The sequence below is a fragment of the Agelaius phoeniceus genome, chromosome 7 (genome assembly GCF_051311805.1).
Source record: "Agelaius phoeniceus isolate bAgePho1 chromosome 7, bAgePho1.hap1, whole genome shotgun sequence".
Classification (NCBI taxonomy): Eukaryota; Metazoa; Chordata; class Aves; order Passeriformes; family Icteridae; genus Agelaius; species Agelaius phoeniceus.
The window spans coordinates 21,080,389-21,102,566 of NC_135271.1; the positions used below are offsets into that span (position 1 = coordinate 21,080,389).

At 43.7% G+C, this 22,178-nt stretch overlaps 1 protein-coding gene across 2 annotated transcripts in view; it reads right to left on the reverse strand.

Moving 5' to 3' along the window:
- The window catches only part of TMEFF2 (transmembrane protein with EGF like and two follistatin like domains 2), a 187,425-nt gene that overhangs the window by 17,953 nt on the left and 147,294 nt on the right, over positions 1-22,178 (reverse strand). For both annotated transcript variants that reach the window (XM_077181183.1, XM_054636755.2), the window contains exons 6-7: positions 14,378-14,526; positions 13,195-13,254 (exon numbers count right to left, since the gene is read on the reverse strand). In XM_077181183.1, coding sequence (XP_077037298.1) covers positions 13,195-13,254; positions 14,378-14,526 — 209 coding nt within the window. The remainder of the gene's footprint in view (positions 1-13,194; positions 13,255-14,377; positions 14,527-22,178) is intronic.

Below are 22,178 nucleotides of genomic sequence, written 5' to 3' on the forward strand. Positions count from 1 at the left end.
TCCTTTTCCTTCCAATGTCTAGAACAATGTAGACTCCAATTTGCACATCCAACCCCAGATGTCCCGAAGTTTCCCCTTCTTTGGCACCTATGCAGGAATTGAAGTACTGGTGCAAGTAGCAGCTCTTCCAGATTGTAAGGAGTACACTGATAGAAATTGCTTTTAAGCTTAAACTGTAGATTAACAAAGCATGCTTCAGTTTGTGTGGAGATGCACTTAGAGCCTGTATGCACCCGCTCATACTCAGAGAACAGGCACATCTTACATAACACATTTTCCATCCATCCTCACCCTTTCAGCTGCCTGCATGGCTTTTACTGGCAGAAAGATCAGGCAGGCAATCAATGAAACAAAGCAGGAACTTCCTCTTGAGAAACTGCTGCACATAAAAGCACACCCTAATCCAATTACCAGGCTGCTCCCTAATTTCCAATAGGAACTCCAGGTCTGAATGGATTGTTTTCCACAGAGAAGCGGTGCTTGAAAAGGTCTCTGACTTATATTTAGGTCTGCCAGCATGGTGTTATGAGACTTTACTTTCTGGTTTCACACTTCAAACAATCTCAAAAAATTACAGTTGAAAGCAAGTATGAATGGCAAAATTGTCAGAGGTTTGATGGAAGGCACGGGTAAGAAAAGGTTACCCAGGTAAGTGACAGTGCGGACAAGTAGGTCAGGGATGTCATTTTGGCTACAAGGCGTTTCCTTCAGTCCTTCTGACACTCTGAAGGTTTTACAGTCCTAGTTTTGCACTGATTTCATATTCAGTTTTGATTACTAAAAGCAGTCCTTTTTTCTTTTTTCCTTTTTTTTTTGGGGCACATGTTGGCAAGATGCTGCCAAGCTGAAGTGTAACACCCACTTGGCTCCCTTCCCTCTTTTCTTTTTTTCCAAGGTAGCATCTGTGCTTGTAAAAACATGCTGCCTGAGAGGATTCATCCAGGAAACTAAAGAAAGAGCTGCAGAATTTTGGGGGAAGTGTGTGTGAGAAAATAGGAGACTGAAATAAAAATACTTGACTCCTATATGTGGTATTTTTGTACACTTCCTGGATCACATGCCTGGCAAATCCCTTGTGAATATCCTGGTTATTTTAGTTGCCAGAACATGACCCTGAATGGCCTGTGACTACTCAGAGATATGTTTGTTGTTGGCTAAAAGCATGGTTTCAGCCATACTTTTCACTGCTTTTGTTCAGGCTATTCAGAAAAGTTTTGTTATGCTCAGAAACATTTTATTGGCATGTTGCAACCCCGTGATCACTCCTCCATACAAATCAAACACTTGCTGAGGGATGAATCCTACATGGTTTGATGCTATTTTTACTCACCCCTTTGCCCTGAGTCCTGTATTGTAAAACTGTGATGGCAATGGGTCCACACAGTCTACAACCTTGCTTTTTGTATCAGTCCAGCTGTATTGTTAAAATCTTTTGTGGCTGCCCAGAGGGTTGGCTTTCAGCAGACTGTATGTTTGAAATTCCTACTTGGTAAACAGGAGCACACCAAGCAGTGTGCATCCTTTCCCATGCCTGGAGCTGGAGAGATATCCCTTACTAGTCCCAGTTTTAAGTGTAGGAGAAAATGGATAAAACAATAGAAAATGTCACTGCAGAAAAACCTGCTATTTTACCAAAGATACACTCTTTCCCATCTGTCATGAAACCCTGCAATGGAGGGACAGAGCCAAAACCTTTGCATGTTCTTGAGTTTGCATCAAAAGGCTCCAATGTCACCACACAAATTTAAGCTTTTTGCCTATTACTCCAGTACCACAGGTCTATCAGGCAGTAGCTGATCTCTGAGATGCAGAGAGGAGCCCCAAGGCTGCAGAACACACCCTGTGCCTATCAGAGCCTGAGGGGCTGCCAGAGACCCCTCCAAGGCACACTGAAGACACTGCTATAGAGCTGTCACCTCCCCTTGTCCACTTACTCCAAACTCTTCCAGTGTCCTCGAGCTCAGTTCCCCACAGACCCAGCCCAGACCCTCCCTGCTCAAATACACCAACAGCAGACAGCATCTGGTGGCCCATCTCCCATCAAACCCTTCCATCCAGACCCCTGGCCATTCCTGAGTGATGGGACAGAAAGCAAGCATGGAGCTCACCCTGCAATTTCCTTCCATAAAAAGTGGAACAGCTTCTCTAGGCCCCAGAGGTCCTGGGATTCATCACTGGTCACACAGCTCATTTTGAAGCACAGACAGAAAAGCCTATTAAGAACATCTTTTTTTTTAAATAAATGAATACCTGCATTTGCTATTTTTATACACCTGTTATTATTGTCTTGCAGCAGTGCCACAGAAGTGAGCTGTAAAGATGGCATTTGTGAAAATAAGGGGTTTGGTATTTTAACTCCTAGAGCTAATATTGAAAGCAGGAGAAGCTGAATGGAAAAGAAAGGGCAATGCTATGAAATGGAAAATTTACTAAGAATAAAAATGGACAAAAAAGCCATACAGAGAAATCTCAAAGCCATTAAACTCAATGGCCATTCTCCCACTACCTTCAGCAAGGCTGGAATTTTACCTACTGCCTCTTTAAATCTTATTGACTCTTATAACAGTATTTTAAACCAAACAGCTGACATCCTTCTGCCCAGCCAAGGCCTTTTAAATCACTGAAATGCAGGATGGAAAAAAAATCTGCAGTGCCAGATGTGTCTAAAAACAGTCACAGTTCTTGTTGAGGCAATCTGCAGAGGAAAATGGTTAGCATTTATCATGCCTGACAAAACACTAATAGTTTATCAGTTTTGATATTATAGACTAATAACAAGCTTTTCCATGGCTACTTCATTTGCAGAGCATGGAGACAGGCTGCCCTACTGTTACTTGATTTTAGAACAGTTGCTTTTTATTTAATCCTTTCCCATCCTAGCTGGATGGAAGCACACTTCCATTATTAAATGAAATTGTAAACTAAATACTCTAGGGAAGGGGTGGTTTTGATGTATACCTGACACAGTTTTAAACCACAGATAAAATAAGAGGGAGATTAAAACCATAGGGAGAGAGTTTTAATTTATTTTTCCCCCCTGAAAAATATTTTGCCATTATGTAATGCTGTCTAAAATGGCTAAGGCTTGTGGTAACAGCAGTAGGCAAAGCAGTGCATTTTGATTCAGTGCTGATAGTATTCTGACATGCACTGGCACAGGTACTCTAATAGCACATTTTGTTTACAGCCTTTGCATTTCCAAGAGGAGAGTTTCACAGTCACTTAACACTCATGGGTACAAGGTAAAATGACAGCCCAAGTGTGTAAGAAGTCACCTTTCTAGGCAGGTAAATATTGCTTTTCAAACCTCAGTTATTAAGAGCACTTCTGCTTGCTCAGTGATACAGAGGTGCTCCTCAAACTGCCAAGGCTGGGTTTATCCTGAATGCAGAGGAATGTTTGTTTGGACAGAAGCATGGGAGAAGGCACAGCTTATATTCAAACTGCTGCATCTCCCACTGAAATTCATACTTTCTCTAAATCATTTCCCTTTTCCTTCAGAAACAAGCTTCTGTCACTCGTGGTTTCTTACATTAAATGTTAATATGGAAAGAATAGTTATGTTGCATTGTTTAAAAAATCAGTGCAGGGTGTGGCTTTTAGCAGGTGTGTTCAATGGAAAAGGTAAATGCACATTTTAGCAGGTGTGTTCAATGGAAAAGGTAAATGCATCTTTTAGCAGGTGTGTTCAATGGAAAAGGTAAATGCATCTTTTAGCAGGTGTGTTCAATGGAAAGAAGTGGAACCATCAGCCAAGTGAAACTGTTGTGGCAAAACATTTGTCTGTTTTTACTTTCTTTATCCAAATCGATTAAACCAGGCAAAATTTGGCATTTGTCTCCATCTAGTCTAATTCTGAAGGTCTACTAAAAATAAATATAACCAGCTCCTTCTTTTCTTCTCCAACTGTACTTCCTTTAATTCCAGCAGATGCATTTATACTCCTGAATCCAGGTGAAAAAAGGCTCAGGTTACCACTGCACGTGTCTAAATGATCAAATTATCTCGTGTTTGTATTGCAATTTGACATGATGATACTCCTTCTACAAAAAAGGATGTTTCAGTCAGTTCTAAGTAGCAACTTTCCTTATGGTTACAATTTATTTATTACAACTGTCATATGCTTTCATCTTGTGGTATTTTGATATCTAACATTTCATAAAGAATGCCAAAACATCCCATGAAACAAAATTCTGAGAAAATTCAGTTCTATGAATATTTCAAAATAATTTTTTTTACATTTCAGACTAGATCAAACACAAATATTTAAATGTTGATGTTTCCTGAAAATGGATATTCTAGCATCTCATTATAACTTTAACTCTCAAATCCTTGGGAAAGAAAGGATTCCTAACAGCAAATTCACAGAAATTTGGCCTAAAATAGAGCTGCTGGGCATAAAAATACACTGTGGTGCTCCTTAATATCTATCTAACTAATTCAAATAAGTGTAGTGGATGGCAGACAGCTGCTGTGCACCATTTTCAACAGTATCCTTCAAGGATGACTCTTGAGATGATCAAAGTGCCTGGAGCCCAGAGGAAGGATGGAAAGGGAAATTCCTCCCCCAGTCCAGAAAACAGGGTTAATTTCCCAGCCTGTTCCTTGAGGAAGACTGACAGAATCTTGTCTCAGATACCTTTTCTTTTTTGAATTTCCTTTCTTGTCGGGGAAGCAGGGGAGTTGAGAAAGGAAAGAAGATTCTATCAAGAGGGAAATGCCTTCAGGGTGTCAAAGTGCCAAAGACAGCAGCTACCATGCTCCTGGCACGAGGATGAAGTGCTGGGGTTACAGACTGACACCTACAACAGCAGCACAGTGTGAAACCCAGGCACCACAGCAGAGTCCCCTAGGAGTCACATGTGCCCCTGCCTCACCCTAAGGGTCAGGCTGTTGGTCCCTCAGAGGAAATGGGCTGCACAGTCCTTCTAGACCCCAAAGGGAGAAGAATTTAAGCTTCCCTGTGATTTCTGGTGTGCAGCAGGTCTGGGGCTGTCTAAATTTAAGTACAGATCTGTGAAGCCACTTCATGGCCTTAGCTGGTGTTCACACAGAACTCTGCTATTTAATGCTGGTCAATCTCAAAGGAAGGGCCTGAAAATGGTGAAGATGCAGTATTAACTAGGTGCTACAAAGTGATTTAGTCAGTTATAAAGAGACCTTTTTGGTTAACTGTAAATCCCTTCACAATGGCAGTGCTGCAGCCAGGAATTATGGTGCATGTTCCATATATCCATGGCAGTCGAACATTGGCTGTACATCATGTTGTTTCATTCCCATAAACCTCAGAAAACAAAGGTTAGGAAAAACAAATTTTGTGAATAGCTGTAAGTAGAGCATAAAAACTAGCATGACTGCAAACCATAAATGTAATTTTTTGAGGGTGCCTACCCTTTCCACTAGAGGCCCTATTTAGGAAGTAGTATGTGGTTAAAGACAACTTGAGAAATCAGGCACAAATCAGCTTGCATTGAGTTTTGGGATCACATTTTTATGTGTAAGCAGCAAAGTGTATTTCTTTTCTGCAAGCTTTACCTTCCTTTCAGCTTGCCCATTCTTCTGATCAAAACACAGATACTGAGCAGAGGACCAAGAGATCAGCAAATACTGAAAGGTTCAGGTTTGCTTGTGAAGATGGGTCCCTGTGCTCCAAATAACACCAAATGTCACAGCTGAGATGGCCACAACACACAGAGTATCACCACACAGTCTGAGAAGGCTTTAAGCATTCACCCATACACAGTAACACAACATCACTTCAAAAGGCTGCAAGCTCTGCTCTTTCTTGTTCTTCAGCCCAACCTTTTATCCCCTCCTGTTGATGCCCTGCACCTGTGTGCCCTCTGTTCCCTGTGGTGGTTGCTCAGTGCCCCTGGGCACTCCATGGCTCATTGCTGTCAGTGCTGCTCACAGCTGTAACCAACTGGGGATGAGGCCCAGCCCCACTCTCAGTGACCACAAACTGTGTGCCTACAACCAAACATATGTAAATGGAACCCTGTGTGCTTCTGGAAGGGGACACAAATGGAAGAATCTGTAGAAATGCCTTCATGAACTCAGGTCTGCTCATCTCTATTGCACATAGAATTTCTGTTTTTATCCATAACCTTTAAGAGAACAAAATGTTACAGAAGACTGCTAACATGATAGCATAAGGGGAAAATCAACAAGTAAGGCACACAGCAAGCAAGTCTTGGGCAAGCAGAAGTGTTTGGAGCAAGCTTCATGAATTTCTCACAGTTCTGATGGAAACCCCATATGAAAAAATATACTTGGATTACAACCTCCACCCTCACCCCACATATCATTTACACCTGAATTCACTTCCAGGAGTTAAATGCTTCAGAGATGCTGACAACAGTAAAATAGCCTGGTCTGGTTTTGTATTTTTTTAGGCTGCCTGTGCTAATACTGGTGTTACAAGTTGGAATTGTTTTCCCTGTTTGTTTCCTACAGATCAGATTCTTAGCCTGGATTTATTGAATTTTCAGGCTCCCAAGCTTTAATGCAAATCAAATAGCTTTCTTTATAATGTTCACTCACAACAATACTGAATTTGTTTATTATGGGAAAAAAGCACAAACGAATTCTGCAACTTTTGATTCACATTCATTAGTGACTGAATTAAGGGCTAAGCTTTAGAGGCACAAATGGAAATGTTCTTCCTCCTTGAGCTACATCAGTCTAAGGCAAAGAGATGTCTAGCAGTTCACCTGAGACCTAATTTAAGTTTTAATGCTAACAATTACAGGTTCCATGAGCATGACACTGGGAAATTGTAAGTAATGAAAAGTCACAATTTATCTCATTATAAAACCAAAAACCCCCCCGAAATCCAAAAGAACGAGGCACATTTTACCAAGCTCAGCGTGTGCAATTCAAAGTTAGAGGAGAACTCCCATAAAAAGTGAGGTATTCTCTTGAGGCTGGCAGATTAAATGAGCAATATTTCTCTCTCCCTCTCGCTTGTTTTTAAAATCTCCATAAGCCTGTTTTCATTTTGCATGCTCCTCAGGAGGAGACTGTTAGGAGTAAGTGTTGTTAAATCACATGGCACAGTGCTCTGGAGTGCTGCAGTTTCCTTCCTGGCAGGGGGCTTGTTTGTGAGGCTATTACGTGACCCCTACGACAGTGTGTCTGTCTCCCATTCCAAAAAAATGATGTAGAGCAAGATAGAGCCAAGCAGCATCTGAAGGTAAATTTGAGAGGGGTCTACAGAAGAAAAGCACTTGGGGGTAGCCTGTGCTACAGTGCCCATAACAAGACAACTGCATTATTGCCCCAGCCTTTCCTATTTTAGAAATAAAACATCCAGTCTTCCTCATGACTCAGGAATAGGCTTAAGTGGGACTTTCCACACTCCACCTTTTACAGCCCTGGAGTTAAATCACAAAAGAAGTAGCTGCAGGTTTTCATTTCAAAAACACCCAGGACAAGTGGAGGTTTGGGGGCCATGAGAGTGGTTGGGACTGACTCTGTTGTCTACTCAGGCTTGAGTTCAGAAGTAGCTGGCAGTAGGATTTACTGACCCAATAGCTGGGCTCTATCACTGCCTTTCAGATTTTCCTCTGGATACCAACAACACTGGAGGAGCTGCAAGGCAACAGAAGGGCTGGAGACCACCAGGCTACAGGGATCTCTCTTGTGTTTGAAAACCTCTCAGAATAATCTAGACTGGGCTTTTTTTCCTGTGTTTTGCAGAGCTCATCTACCACTTTTTGAGGACTTTCACTGTGCATAAAACCTTGCAAAAAATGCAAATAGCAATTTGTAAATGCAAACAACAATTCAAGCAACACTAAAAAGCTTCCTATTAAAAAAAATGTATGAATTGTACCATTCTTGTTCTTCCACAGGTTGGAGTGTGTGTGTCTGTGTGTGTGTGTGAGCACAGGTGGAGGCTGCAGCTAGACAGCATTCATGCTGCCACACAGCTGTCAAAATATTAAAATCTAGTTTTTTTCAATTTTAAGCGATTTGATGGAATAGCAGGAAGGCTTTCTACATAATCTATTTATTTAGTGTGAGAACCTCTGAGTCTGAGGAATCGAAAGGCAAGCAAATCTGCATATGCAAGGATGTAATTTCCCTCACATTTTTACAAAGCTGCAGATGAGAAATAGTTTCTCTCTAGCTGTGATGGTTGCACAGTGTTCAGCTTTGTGTCTCACTTGCTAATTCCATTAAGAAGAAAGGAAAGCCTGGTTCACAAAGGCAGAGCAAAAATGCACCACAGTTTATATCCCATAGCTAAGCTCTGGGGCTTTATTGTTCTTCAGCAGTTCAGCAAATGGCTGAACACTAGTAGACACAAAATTTAATTTAAACAGACAATGTCAAGTGGTTTAGACTCCAAACTTAACCTACTTTGAAAATGTTATGATCTGGAGAAGGAATCTAGTTTGAAGTTCTCATATTTTAGTCCAGGGGGGGAAAAAACATTAAAAATTGTCACTATAGAAATTCAGCACTGCTGTTCTGATTCCTGGCTACTCTCCAGGCCCGTTACAGACAATGAAGATGACTGTGACTGAATTATATTTATTTTGGAGTCCAAGACTCTTGGACTTTTGAAGGGTCTCATTGAGGAGTCTGAGACCCTTCTTTATCCTTGTAACGTGCGATGGCTGTCATGGCCTTCATCCCACAGCCCTGCCCCAGCCAAGGGAAGATGATGTGTTGACACAGATGGATTTTGCCCTTTTTGGTGGAGCTGTGAGTTTGCTTGGGCAACACATCCATCTGCTGGATTACTCTCCCGAGCAGCCCTGGGAGTGCCAGGACAGCCCCGGTGCCAGGAAGCGCTCTGAAAAAGATCCAAGGCTGTCATGCAGGTTTGAAATCCCATGGGGAGCCAGGAGGGTGAGCAGGGAACAGAGCAGCCACGAGCAGACGTGCAGCATTTTGCGCTCGTTATCAGTTTTGGGCACAGCAACAGCACTGGCAAGATGGGCCAAGGCAGTGGCTGCAGGAGAGTCCCAGGACTCCCCAAGAACCCAGAAGGCACCACCTGAGGCTGCTGCCAAGGGAGAGTTTACTGCCCTTGAGGAACCCAAAAATACAGCTCAAACCGACCACTTGTGGATGCACATTTTTCACCAGAGGAGACTATTTGGGCTGAAAATGCCTCCTTCCCCCTTCCATCAGTTTCTCTGCGCTGCTGGCATTCAGCTGCTGAGACTTGATCTAATCAATGCTCATATGGGGAGGTTTGTCTGGCCTGGAAGATGATATTATGGAATAGGTCTATCAAATTTGTCAGTGTCTTCGCCGACAATTTTCATGAATATATAACATTGAAATATGGTACATCCATGCTGACTTATTCCTTATGGTGCTTAAAATGGCTTGAAAAAAAACCCTCTGTAATTTGATAATGAGAAAGGATAAAGTCATTAGGGGGGTAATTGCTAATATCCAGATCTTAAGAAGAGACTATAAATACTGAAGAATACAAATAAATAGGCAAATGGATTAACAAGATGAGAAATCCTTGATTGCCTGGCCTCTGAATTCCAAAATGCCACCAAAACAGCCTTATTTATGCATATAATGGGGAAATTCAAGAAAACATCCATCGTGGGACTTTCAGCTCAAACACTACATTCTTAAACACACATTACACTTCAAATGCTTCAAAATGCTCTTTCCTGGAAATTGCAAGATAAAGTGTATTTCTATTGGATTTGAGGGAAAAATCGCACCCATTCATTTATTCAGTAAAACCAAATCTCACTGCACACACTTGATCAAGGTCAACGATCTGCCATTTGTTGAGGAGAGTGAAAATCTCCCCAAGTCTAATAAATACCTTGGGGTTTCAGAAAGAGGAGAGGCCAGAACTGCACAGAGGCACAAGTGTACATGAATGGCACAGGCAGCCGTGGCAAAGGCGGAATGGTGACCCTGGAGAGGCAGGACAGGGTCAGAGAAGGGCCTCCTACAGCTCACTCTTCTCAGGTTTGCTTTGTTGTAAAAGGGGGTACCATTTTTTGGGTGATATTGGTCTGGCACTTAAGAGTGCTGGCATAAATCTTGCCTGTGTAAAGCAAGAGCCCTTAGAAACCGAGGTGATGCAAACCTACAGCGAAAATTTACCCCCCGAAGGAACGAGTACCCTTGGCTTTGCAAACCAAAGATTTGTGTGTTATTGGTGAGCATCAGCAGGCTGGCAAGAACAGGAGGGAGCTAAGATGCTGATGGAACAGACAGTTTGAATAGTTGGATATGGAAAAACTCAGCTGGGTTTTGGGACTTGTGGCTGTTTGCAGAGCTGCTGCCTTTGTGGGCTCCCGTGGTGGGCGTGCGGGGGCGGTTATGGAAAAACCCTCACTGCTCAGCCACCACAGTCCCTGCAAAGAGCATTTGGCTGCATTAGCATAATTGACAACATCAATTATGCCCACTGCTATACTCTCCCCTGGGAAAGGCTGTCCATACAAGCCAATGTTTTTAAAAGCGTGCGGTGCTCATGGTCTCTGCGAATTTTAGCGCCGTTAAACGGCAGAGAACAAAGGTATTCTCTGGAAAGCTGCAGGCTCGGGGAAATTGCTTCAAAGGCTGAGGAACTGTTGCTTTTCACACAAAGCTCCCCATGGTTAGGGCAGCATTTCCTGTCTGAGGTGATACAAAGGTGAGAAAAAAGTAGCACATACCACATTCTTATCACAGCCATCACCATCAAATGTTTCTGCAGCTGAAAGAACACGAGGATGGCACAGAGCTTCCTGTCTGGCAAACGCTGATGCCTGAATGTTCACTGAGGCTCAGCTTTATACTGCTGCCTTCTTTTTCCCTGATTATTTCCAGAAGGCTGGAGTTGGTGCAGCTTTTTGATACAGCAGTCCCGTTCCCCTAAGGTCTCCTGATGGAGTTATGCCCCACACATTTGGGGGCACTGGAGGCAAATGGATTGCCCTGCATAAACTAGCAATTTTCACCCTACATGCTGTTACTGTATGTAAAAATGAAAAATTTAAGCCAGAGGAATAGGTGCACACAAAATTTAACCGTAGCTAGCACAGGTGATTGTGGCTGAGGTTAAATCAGTGGATAGAACCTGGTGAGACCCAGGGAACACAGCCACCACCCTTGAGAAGCCCACTGGGGCCTGAGGCACACCAGAAGCCCCAAGAAGTGGTTTTCTAAGGAGCAACAATGGTGTCTTCCTGTGCCTGAGGTACCTGCTGGACTTCACTGCTGATTCAGGATGCCTCCATCACTCCCATGGCTGTGGGGAGGAAGGTGCTGAGTGTCCTTTCCACAGGTCTCTGTCATCTCTCACTGGACCATCTGTTCCCACACTCCTTCTGACCTCCTGGTGCTTGGAGACCATCTCCACTACAGACCTGCTCCTCTGTGCCTTGGCTCTGCCCTCCTCCCTGTCAGGTAACCCAGATTCCTCCCTCCTTGGCTCCCAACCCCTGACAACACTTTGCTGCAGTCAATGTTCTTCTACCTAGCACCTCTTCTCTTGAATGTGGGCTGAAATATCATCTCTCCTAAGCAAGAGCTGTTCTCTTTCTCCTTCTCACTTGAGCTCAAGGTGCCTTCTGCGCTCCTCCTCCTCCATGACCCATGACATGGCTTTCTGTTGTCACCACTGCAACCTCCTCCTCTTCCCTCATCCCCAACCTGCCTTTCCCTCCCTTCTTGTTGCAACTCAGGTACTTCCTGCTGTCTCCTCTCAAGCTGATGTGGGTCCCTGCCATCCTAAAGCAAATCCACCAGGCAGCAGCAGCATAGGACAGGCTGCACACTGAAAAGGAGCTCCAGGCCTTCAGCTCAGCTTGGGGAAGCCAGTGCTCTCCTCAACTCTCCAGCAAGAAAGAAAAAGGATTTAAGATAACATTACTTGATCTTATTTCTAACTTAAAATAAATAATTTTGGCCTACTTGGCCTTATCTCCTATCCCCAAAGGACACAACATCAGCCTTTCCAGCCTTTTTAGAAAGCTGACTACTACCTCCCACAAAAAGCTGAGGGTAATCAAGAGTTCAGAGGAAAGACACTGAAGACTTTTTTCTTTGCATGTCTCTGTCTTCACCAATGAAAGGGCTCCTTGGCAGTAGGAAACACCTGGACCATGGCTCACCCTTGATCTTCTAGAAATTCATTCCAGCATTTTCTTTCCATAGCAACTTCTACCCTCCCTGCTTCACACTGCAGCAACCCTCAACACCTCACACTACTCTGCCTCACCACAACATCATTTATTCAGAGCTCTATGTTTTAATCATCACACACTGTTTTAAGTAGGAACAGAACAATCATTTCTAAGGCTGGGTACCCCACTGTCACAGGGATGGCACAGGAGATGACCAGCTGGATTAAATACTGCCTCAGCACTCTCCCAGCAGGAAATGTTCACACCTGTGAAACCGTCACCTGGCTTTTCAGCCGAGCCACGCAGCTCAGGCAAGCCCAGCCATCCACACCTACTCTCTCCAAACACTTTAAAACCACAGAAATATCAGGAAACTGAAGCAATGAGTGCATCACCTGACCCATTTTCACCAGACCTTCCCAGAGGCTTTCATTCTCAGTGTGAGCTGTGAACATTTGCATGCACGTGCACACGCATACGCGTTCCATTTCTAAATCAATCCTCCCAGGCAAAGGGTGTAAAAAATGTCTCCCAAACCTCACTAGTATTTACATGTTTTTAATTTCAAGTGCCATATAGGGCTATTCAGCCATTATATTTTACTATAGCTTCTAAATAAATTAAACCCATTTATCATTAAACCCCCCCACATTTTAAGAACCTTATTAACTTCATAGTTAAATGCCGACAGGTAATATCTATTATGGCAGCGTTTCATGGTATCCCAGCAGTGCTATGAGCTGGATTTTCACTTCCTTAAACCTGTATATCATGACAAAAATATGCATAATCTAGTGCGCTGATTCTGTAATTTTCAATAATGTCTGCTAATTCTGGCAAATAATTTACAGTACTTATTTCCTCTGTCAAAACAGGTGTTTTATGGCCAGAGTAGCTGTAGGTTGACAAAAATAGAAGAAGCCCATTTATTAAGAAGATAGTTTGTAGCAAAAGAAAGATTAATGGAAAGGCAGTAAACCAGGAAAACCATACTAGAAGATGAGGACATTTCACCCCAGCAAATGAAGGAGAAAAGAGACTTACACAGATCCTGTGAATTGTGATTCTCACAGAATAGGAACCGTACCTGCGTAATCTGTCCTTGCATAATGCCCATCTTCTGATTTTGTAGTTGTTGTAGTATTGTCTGTGTGAAAAGAAATGTGTTGAGTTGCCTGGGGAGCCTGGACTCAATACAGCCCATGCCCCCACCACAGTGCCCAGGCAGAACTAACTTCCCTTGCACACACATCATCTCTGCTGGCTGCAAGGCTCTCCTGGGCCTGCCAGGTGAAAACAGCAGGATCTTTTTTCTAACAATATGTGATAACAGATTGCAGCTGGGATAAATATATCAGGCTGAAGCAGGAGTTGTCATTTCTGCTCTACTTGAAGTAATTGGGGAGTTTTAATATGTACCCTGAAATGAACTGCCACTTAGGGCGGTTAACTTTAAAGAGACAGGAGTAAACTGGAATGTATTTAATACACCTGTATACTATGGCCTTGTAAGTAGATGTACTGAGGATTTATGGGTCAGAAGCTAAGGAAAAAGGCTATTGAGAGTCTGAGCCTCAGCAGACACTTTATCTACAGGAGCTATTAAAAGGCAAATTCTCTTCATTTTCATTTTTGAGAAAAACAGGGTTTTTAAAGTCAGCTCAAGGGTTACAGGTGATGTAGTAGCTCAAGAGATGGGCACAGAGAAGCACTGTATTTATGGAGGAACAGAGAGAGCCTTGAGCTATGATTGGAAAACTTCCTTCCAGGCATCTTGGGGCCCAGCAAGGGTCACCTGAAGAACCAGCCCAAGCACTGTGTTTGGGAGCACCTCTTCAGAGTGTCTCCCGAGACTGCCTCATGCTGCTCCAGTTAAGAGAGCACTAGAGGATCCATCCTGGGTGGCAGAATGTATCTGAGGGGCATTCCCACTGTCCTGCTCCAGCTGCAGCCTGGCAGACAGAGCTCTGGGCAAGCTGCGTGGGGCAGGAGACTGGTGACTGATGCAGAACCCAGTGCAGGGCTGGGCAGTGCCCTGCTGCTGCTCTGGGCAGGGTTAGGAGTGGTGCCCTCCTCTCATGCCTCGCTGTGTCTGCCTCATGGAGGGCTCTGCCTCTCACCACAGCCTGAGCTCTACAGTATCAACTGCAGCAATCTAATGGAAATATAACAATTACCAAATAAGAAGCCAGCCCTGGTTCTGTTTCTTTTTTTCTCCCTGAACAAAAATTGAAAACATTCTTTGAAATGAGTTCTGTTATGAGAGTTACCTTGACATCGACCCAAAGACATGACTTCAATTTTCTCCTGTTTCTGGCATGATGCCTCTTTGATTTGACATGCATTATCATAAGATTTCCCATCGGAAGCACAAAGAGGATTGAAGTTGGTTTGAGAACAGTCAATGTTGCACACACACCTGAAAAGATATAGAAAGAGAAAAAAGAAGAGGCTAATATGAGAAACTTTTTTCAAGACATCATAAATACATCTCAGAAATATAAGTGTTTGTATTATCCTGACTGTACAATGCAAATCAACATAATGAAAGCAGAAAGTTCTGTCAAGAGGTCATTTGTATTTCTAGATGGAAATGAGATGCAGGGAGAGGGAAAAGGCACATAAAAGCAAGCAAAAAGAAAGATAAAAGAAGTGTGTTTTACATGGAAAACTGTACCACAGCATTACCACTTGTAATCCCCCGTAAACCAAAGAGATGTGCAGATAAAGCAAGCTGCTGAGCCCTCCTGCAAACTAAAGAGCCACAAAATTCTCCTCTGTTCAGGTGCTGTCCATTGTATGGAATACTATATAAATGTGGGTTTATATTGATTTATGATTTAATTCTGAAAATAATTACAGCACCTAGAGGCACTCTGATTGTAACAGATGTGAAACTGAAGCCTCACTTCACCCCACTGGGATTAAACCACCTGCCAAGACTGAGACTGGAGCAGGGATGTGACCGCACTCTGCCTCGGGCTGGTGGGATCTCCCCAGCTCCTGGACACAGAGAGGCTACTCACTATTAAAACCAGAAGAATGTTGCTTTAGGGTAGACTTTGTGCACAAGCACTTTCTGAAGCACCTGCAAAACTCAGCAAGCAAAAAGCCCTATGCAGGTGTTACCCAGGCAGGTTTTCTGTCCCGGTGTCATTCTCCGTGAGGGGTGAAGGCTCCCACGTCCAAGAGCACAGTGTGGGCAAAAGCAGGCAGGGCAGTGGTAGCCCCATCCTCAGATTGTTTAGGCCATCTCCAGAGACTCCAGAACCCAGCTTTTGAGCTCCTGGGCTGCCCTGTGATGTGAACCAGAGCACAGGGAGGTATTCCCTTCCTTCCACAGTCTGCTCTGGATCTGAACTAACACACCAACATGGACATATCCTGATCCCAGCAAGCCTCACCACTGCTTCCAAGATGGAGAAACATAATTGTTTCCATTGACAGCAGGCTGCAGACTCTTTTCTTTAGGTTTCTCCTATTTCATTATCATTAGCAACATCAGACAGCCTTGGGCATCGGCAGGGGAAGGGCACGCTAATCTTCTGTCCCCAACTGTGCCATTAACAGACAGCTCAGCCTCAGCAAACCCAATGTGATCTTGCTTGGGGACAAAGCCAGAGGTCTAACCTGGCAGCTGCTCCAGCTCTTCTGAGCACGTAATTGTGCACATGCTGCTATCCAAACTCTTCCTGGCTCCTTCTGACATTAAGGCAGAGCCATGAGATTGATGCTCTATCTCCAGCCCACTGGTTGTGCTGAACCTGGCAGTGCCAGCTCCACAGCTCTCCCTTTGCAAAGCTAAGTAATGGAAATGTCAAGCCTCCAGCCTCGCTGCTTGATTTAAGGAAGTGTTTAAAAGTCAGTCCACCTCCCATTTGCAGCAGACATCTGGACACCTTTGACTACCAGAGGTGTAGAGGGATATAAAAAAAACTTGGGTGGAAAGAGGAAGAAGGAAATTGGAGAGCTTGGGTCAGATGTCTTCATCACCCCGTTTGGCTTCTGGCCTGCAGGAATGTGCCCAGGGTGATGGAAAACAGTGGAACCAGTAGTTGTCTTTTAGAATTTTTTTTTACACTGGGTAGGTCTATTTACCCCAAATGTTCATGAAATACAGAAAACTCCAGTTTAAAAAGAGGCCAGCGGTGAAAAGCTGTGGTTATAAATTAAATTACATGATTTCCTAACTCGAAGAAAAGCGTCTAGCTCCCTGTGTGTAGCAATTTCCCCACACTGATAAACATACAGAATATGAGAAAAAAAATCCAGCGCATTTCCCAAGAATCTCCTTATCAGCAGAATAAGAATGTTCTGCTCCACTGAAATATTAACCATCATCATTTCTTCCTGCAGCCATTTCCAGCTTCCCACCTTAGTCAAACTCACTTCATTAGGAAACATTTACTGCTCAAGTAATAGCAATTCTTTCCACGTAGCTCTACCATTTGCATTTCAGATGGGACACAATCAGCCATATGCTCCTTTTTTTTGTAATAAACCAGCTAAGAAACAGCTTCACTTCTCTACATTTTGCTACAGAAAAATGAGTGAAGGTTAATATATATTATGTTTCCAGTCAAGAGAAAATTAAGCCAACGGGAAAATTACAACAAAAGGGTGCTCTTTAGGGGAAATCTCAGCAACTTTGGATGCAGTTTCAAGAATACCTAGGGGATGCAGAAACCTATGCTCAGAGTTAGACACTTTAGAGACATATTTTTAAAGGTGTTTAAATGCCTAAAGATGCATGCAAACACTTTGTGTGGGATTTCTGGTATCTCAGAGACCTATTTCCCACTGATTTCAAAGACTGCTTCAGAGCCCACTAGGCATTTATTTACATCTTCTGATACCTTCCAAAACACAAAGACCCAAAATGACTTTCCTGACATCTTCCAGCAAAACTGAGAAGAGATCCAAGGTTTTTCTGTGCCCCATTCTAAAATTTCACCGTAACACCATCCTTCCTTTCCAAGCAAACCTCTGCAGCAGCCACATGAAGAGGACACACCACATGAGCACCATGAGCCACGTGCTGCTTGTGCTGGGGTCAGATCACTCTGAAGCAGAAAAGGACTCCCCCAGGATGACACCATATGCTCCAAAGCCTTATAGGATCCCCTGTGTGAAGCCTGATTTTCAGAGCCTGCTAGAGGGATGCTGAAAAAACACCAAACTTGCCACCCTGATCTCCATGCTGCAAGGATCATCCACTCCTTGCACACTTTTCAGCAGACAACTTCTAGCTTGCATCCACAGTTTATTACTGCTTTTGCACTTAGACACTCAAATCCTACTTTAAGGCTGCACAATTAAGTCGACATCAAATATATGTCAGGAAGTGCAAAAGGCAGGATTGCATCAGGAAGATTAATGGGCCTGTGTTGCTGGTTCTTTTTAATTTATAGTGCTCCTCTTATCAGGGAAAATTATGGTATTCCAACACATTTTTTCAAACTGGAGGAAGCAAAAGTCTGCCCATTTGGATCATGCTGCCAAATTCCAAAAGGGCAAATTGCAGTGGAAAAGGTGAGGCGTGTACTCCAAACATGTGTGCCCAGGCAAATGCACCCTCTGAGAATAGCTCAGACTTCAGTGGGGTCCACCAGCAAGGTAATAAATGCATAATGAACAGCACTTAATGCATTTGATTGAATGAAAACCTGGAAAGGTGCCTTCACTTCTTGAAGCATTATAAAATGCAAGAGTGGGGCTCTCTTGTGTTAAACAAGAAGCAAACTGGGACATCCCTGCTTGGCTCAGGGTGTGTGTTAGGTGAGAGTACCAATGGTGTTATTTTCTGGGCACACAGAGTTCCTTCAGCTCGTGTGGGACACAGAAAGACCCTACCCTGAAGAGAGCCTCCCCCTAACCCTGGTCATGCACAGGGCTGGGCAGCACCCATCCCACTGCCAAGGGTGTGTCCAATGGCTGTCTGTCTGCCTGCAGCTTCCCAGACCCTGAGGCACTCCAGTATGCCTTGAATTTTAAGTAATTGGATCATTTGACCATGTTATCATCCTGCCTATGACTTCTGATCATAGTTCTATCAATAAATCTATTTGCTTTCTGTGTTCCTAAGTGTAGCACTGAAGAAAGCCTGGCAATGGAAAGGCTGACTGAGCACTCCTGGTGCTCAAGACACTGTGGGAAGGTCAATGAGGTCTCCTAGGGGGTCACAGAATGAAACTGTACCCAAGAGCATACACAGAATAAGTGTGTAAGCTTTAACCATGCTTTCTGCAGTCAGAAATGCAGCTTTAAAAGCCTCTGTGAGGAAGGAGAGCCTCCAAGATGTCAGCAGATACCCTGCAGCTCCTCTGAGAAAGGAAGGAATGCTGTTTCCCAGGCCTTGTGCATCTTCAAGCAATGGGCTCATATGTTAATTGATTTGGGCTGCCATCATAAACAATCATTAAGCAAGGCTCATTTTCTTATGTCTTTTCTTCCAGGTCATTGTGATAGTCTCCAATGCATTCCCTTTCTTTTGTACATTTTATTTTATTCCATTTCATTTCACATGATGATAATCCTGGAGGAGCTGAACATCCAGCAATCTGTGTGGTTACTTTGGTGATCATGGAAGCAAAAAAGCAAACTAAAAAGAATGTTGAAGGGGCAAGCCTGGGCACCTCCTGAGGGGATTTTGGGCTACCTCCCCATGGTGGATCTTGCAACACTGCTTGATGACATTGCTGGATCCTGCCATGAGAATGCCACACCCAGGATGAACCAGAAAGTGTCTGCAGGCAGAGGTGCAGCTCTGCAGAGAAGATGCAGGAGAGGCCCAGGAGGATGCCTGGGGGAGAGCTGAGCTTAGCCTGAGGCAGGTGAGATGCTGACAGGCACCTCCCTGCACCTCACTGCTGACTTGTGGGGTGTGTGTTGCTGCACTCTGGTCTGTGAGCTTTGGCAGCTTCCATCAAGGCAGGAACTGCAAAGAGGGTGCTCAGCAGCACAAGGGAACCCACAGGCAATTTGGGATTTCACCTGTTTATCGTGCTTCTTCCCCGCCCAGGGAAATGAGAGAGGAGCACAAAGAACTCCTTTCCAGCCTGGATCCTGATCACAAAGAAATGCTGCCCAGCCCTCAGTCTGGTCCATATGCCAGCAGTGATGGGGATGTGCTGCACCAGGCTGCTTGGCCAAGCTGGAGCAGCCAACTTGGCTTCCTGTTCAATCAGCCTCCATAAAAATTAATGGGGTCAATAAAGCAGGCATGGGTGAGTGCACAGTCTCCTAACACCCCACGCTTCTGCAAATAACATATGGTATTATTTTCTGGGCACAGAGAGTACCTTTGCCTGCAGAGAGCAAGCTACTGAAGAGAGGATTCATGGCTATGAAGGGCTGTCCCTGGAAGGAGGAGCTGTGTTTTAAGGAGGAGTCTCAATAAAATGAGAGAATGGTTCTTTGCCCATGAAGGGTAGGAGAATACTATAATTCTATTTCCTGAGTTGATGAATAGCATATAATCATTAGTGACGCTGTGATGACAAAAAGAAACGCACTCCATGTTTTATCTTTACTCCTAAGACAACTATTCAGTCTTTATTTCCAGCAACGTATTACTGAAAAATAATTTTAAAAAAATTACTATGCAGTATCTGCACGTAGCATAAGGAAGGTTTCCTATGTAGCTGTGATGGGAAGCAAGGAGGATAAATGAGACAATGCTTCCAAAGGAGAGGTTTCACTGGGAACAGATGCAGGCACATTTCTGTCAGAGCGAGATGGCGATGGCAGTCCTTCCTCATTCAGCATCTTTTAATTAGCCCTCTACTGTTTGGAAACCTGAGAGCATTGTTGGTACTACCTCTGGTTATTAAAGATTCATATTCAGACTTTGCTGGCCATGGGTCATTTGCTTTTTGGAACCAGAGCAACAGAAAATTGTGCCTGAGATATCTGAGAGAGAAGTACTTAATGAAATGACTAACGTCTTCAGCCAAGTGTCTAGTTGATTACAGGGTCTAAACAGCAGAACAGCAATAAATCTGCCACAAAGAGAATTGTCAGTCAAGAAAAAAGGCATAAAACCAAAGAGACAGGGAGGCAAGAGCTAAAAATGTGAACATGCAAATCTAGTGTTATTTTTACTAGTCAGAGCTCTGATATTTGAGCACATATGCTAATTTGGTCAAGTGTGAGATCCCACCATGTCTCAGAGAGCACTATTTTACAGGGAAGGTGAAGTTCCATTCTGCAATAATTTTAAATGTTATATATTTTCTACAGGCACAAAAAAAAAAAAGGCAATGAAAGCCCCAACAAAATTTCACAGCATAAAAAACCCCAAAGCCCTTTGCCACAAAACAGTGTATAAATAATAACACAGTTGTTGTACATTTGTGATACATCAACCTTATCTTCCTCTGCTCTGATCAGAACATGGTGATCAGAAACCCAAAATTCTAGATGTCAGCACAGACCTCTCCAGGCCCCCTGCCCCTCTCAGTAGGACATTAAATGCCCATTTAAAGCAAACCTGGCAGTATATATGCCTGCATAAAGAACCTGGCAATCAGTCCCAAATGCCTTCTCTACCACCAAGGTTTTTCTTTCTGGTACACAGGGCATCTTTGTTGACATTAGCAGCAGGCAAGCTGAAATGAAGCCAGGCTTAACATTACACCTCGACACTGGAACAAGGCATTGTAGCACGGCTGTCAGGAGGCTGGTGGGAGCTCTCATTTACCCAGGCAGCTTTGGGGGTGTTTCATGTCTCAACACAACATCATGCAGAGACATTTGAATGAGCTCCAGGCAGGGACTGGGCAAGGTGAACCTCTGGGAGCTCAGCTAGCTCGCTCAGACACGCAGCCTGTGACAGCCCTTCACTGGGGAGCAGGGACAGGTCACCCCTGTACCCATCTCAGCACATCACCCACCCACAAAGCCACCTGCACACACAGGCAGCAAAACTGGATTGCTCCAGGCTGCTTGGACACACCTATGTTTTGATGTGAGTGTCAAAAGGAGCACACAAATCTGAGCTTCTGACCCTCAGCCCATCTCCGAGCACACCTCTGAGCTTCACAGTGGTCTCAGACAGCCCTGCAGCAGCCATGGGCTGGCACCATGACACTCCTAACAGAGAGACAGGTCCTGACACACTCAGTGCAGTCACCAGGGACCTTTGGTGGTCTGGCCAAATTCAGGTACCCCAGAGTGGTCTCTGCAGCACGTGGAGCACAGCCCAAGAAGATGGCACCTAAAACTGCCTGGCATCATTGCCTGCTTTGGCATGCACTGAACATCATATATCCACTGACATACATATGCATAAAATATATTCAGAGTGCACACTGGCACACAGTGTTTTACACTTTCTATGAATCATACCCTACAACCTGTCTGTGCTTGCCAGGAGACTGAAATCCTATCACTGCACTCTTAAGAATATCATTAAGAGGCTTAAAGAATAGAGACTCTGCGTGTCTCCTTCAAAACAAAATTTGCTGTAATTTTTGAGGTTGATGCAAAACTTTAGCTGCAGTGCAGAACAATAAACAATACATATTTTATAATGGCAGCACAAAAATAGCACGCAGTATTTCTTTCCTGGGTCTGCTAGTGCTTCTCTTCTGCTTTAAGATCACAGGAGAAGAAAAGCACGGCTCATTTTGAGTGCCTTCCATTCAATATTTGTTACTTACTTATTTATTTATCTAATTTATTTTTCCTTTTTGTCCTTTGCAGCCCTGCTTCTGCACTAAGGGCTTTAGCATGCCTACTTTGCACGGTGGCTTCCCTGGGATATTTTACTTATTTCAACTGTTCAAATGTTTATCTTCACCAGGAGTAAAAGGAGAAAAGCTTGATTCCCTCAGTGTGATGCAATGTTTCTGCATGGCATTTCAATAGCATCCTGTTATTCAAACAATTAGAAATCACAGAGACCACGCACAGAATTATCAGCATACTGCATGGAGATTTTTATTATTATGTAGTGCATAATGAAAATGATTTGAAGGACCCCAAAGCATCATAACAGAAGGAAGCGCTGAATAATCAGGTGATTTTTTTTTTTTTAACTGCAAGAGCCCAAAATATTGTTTACTGGAC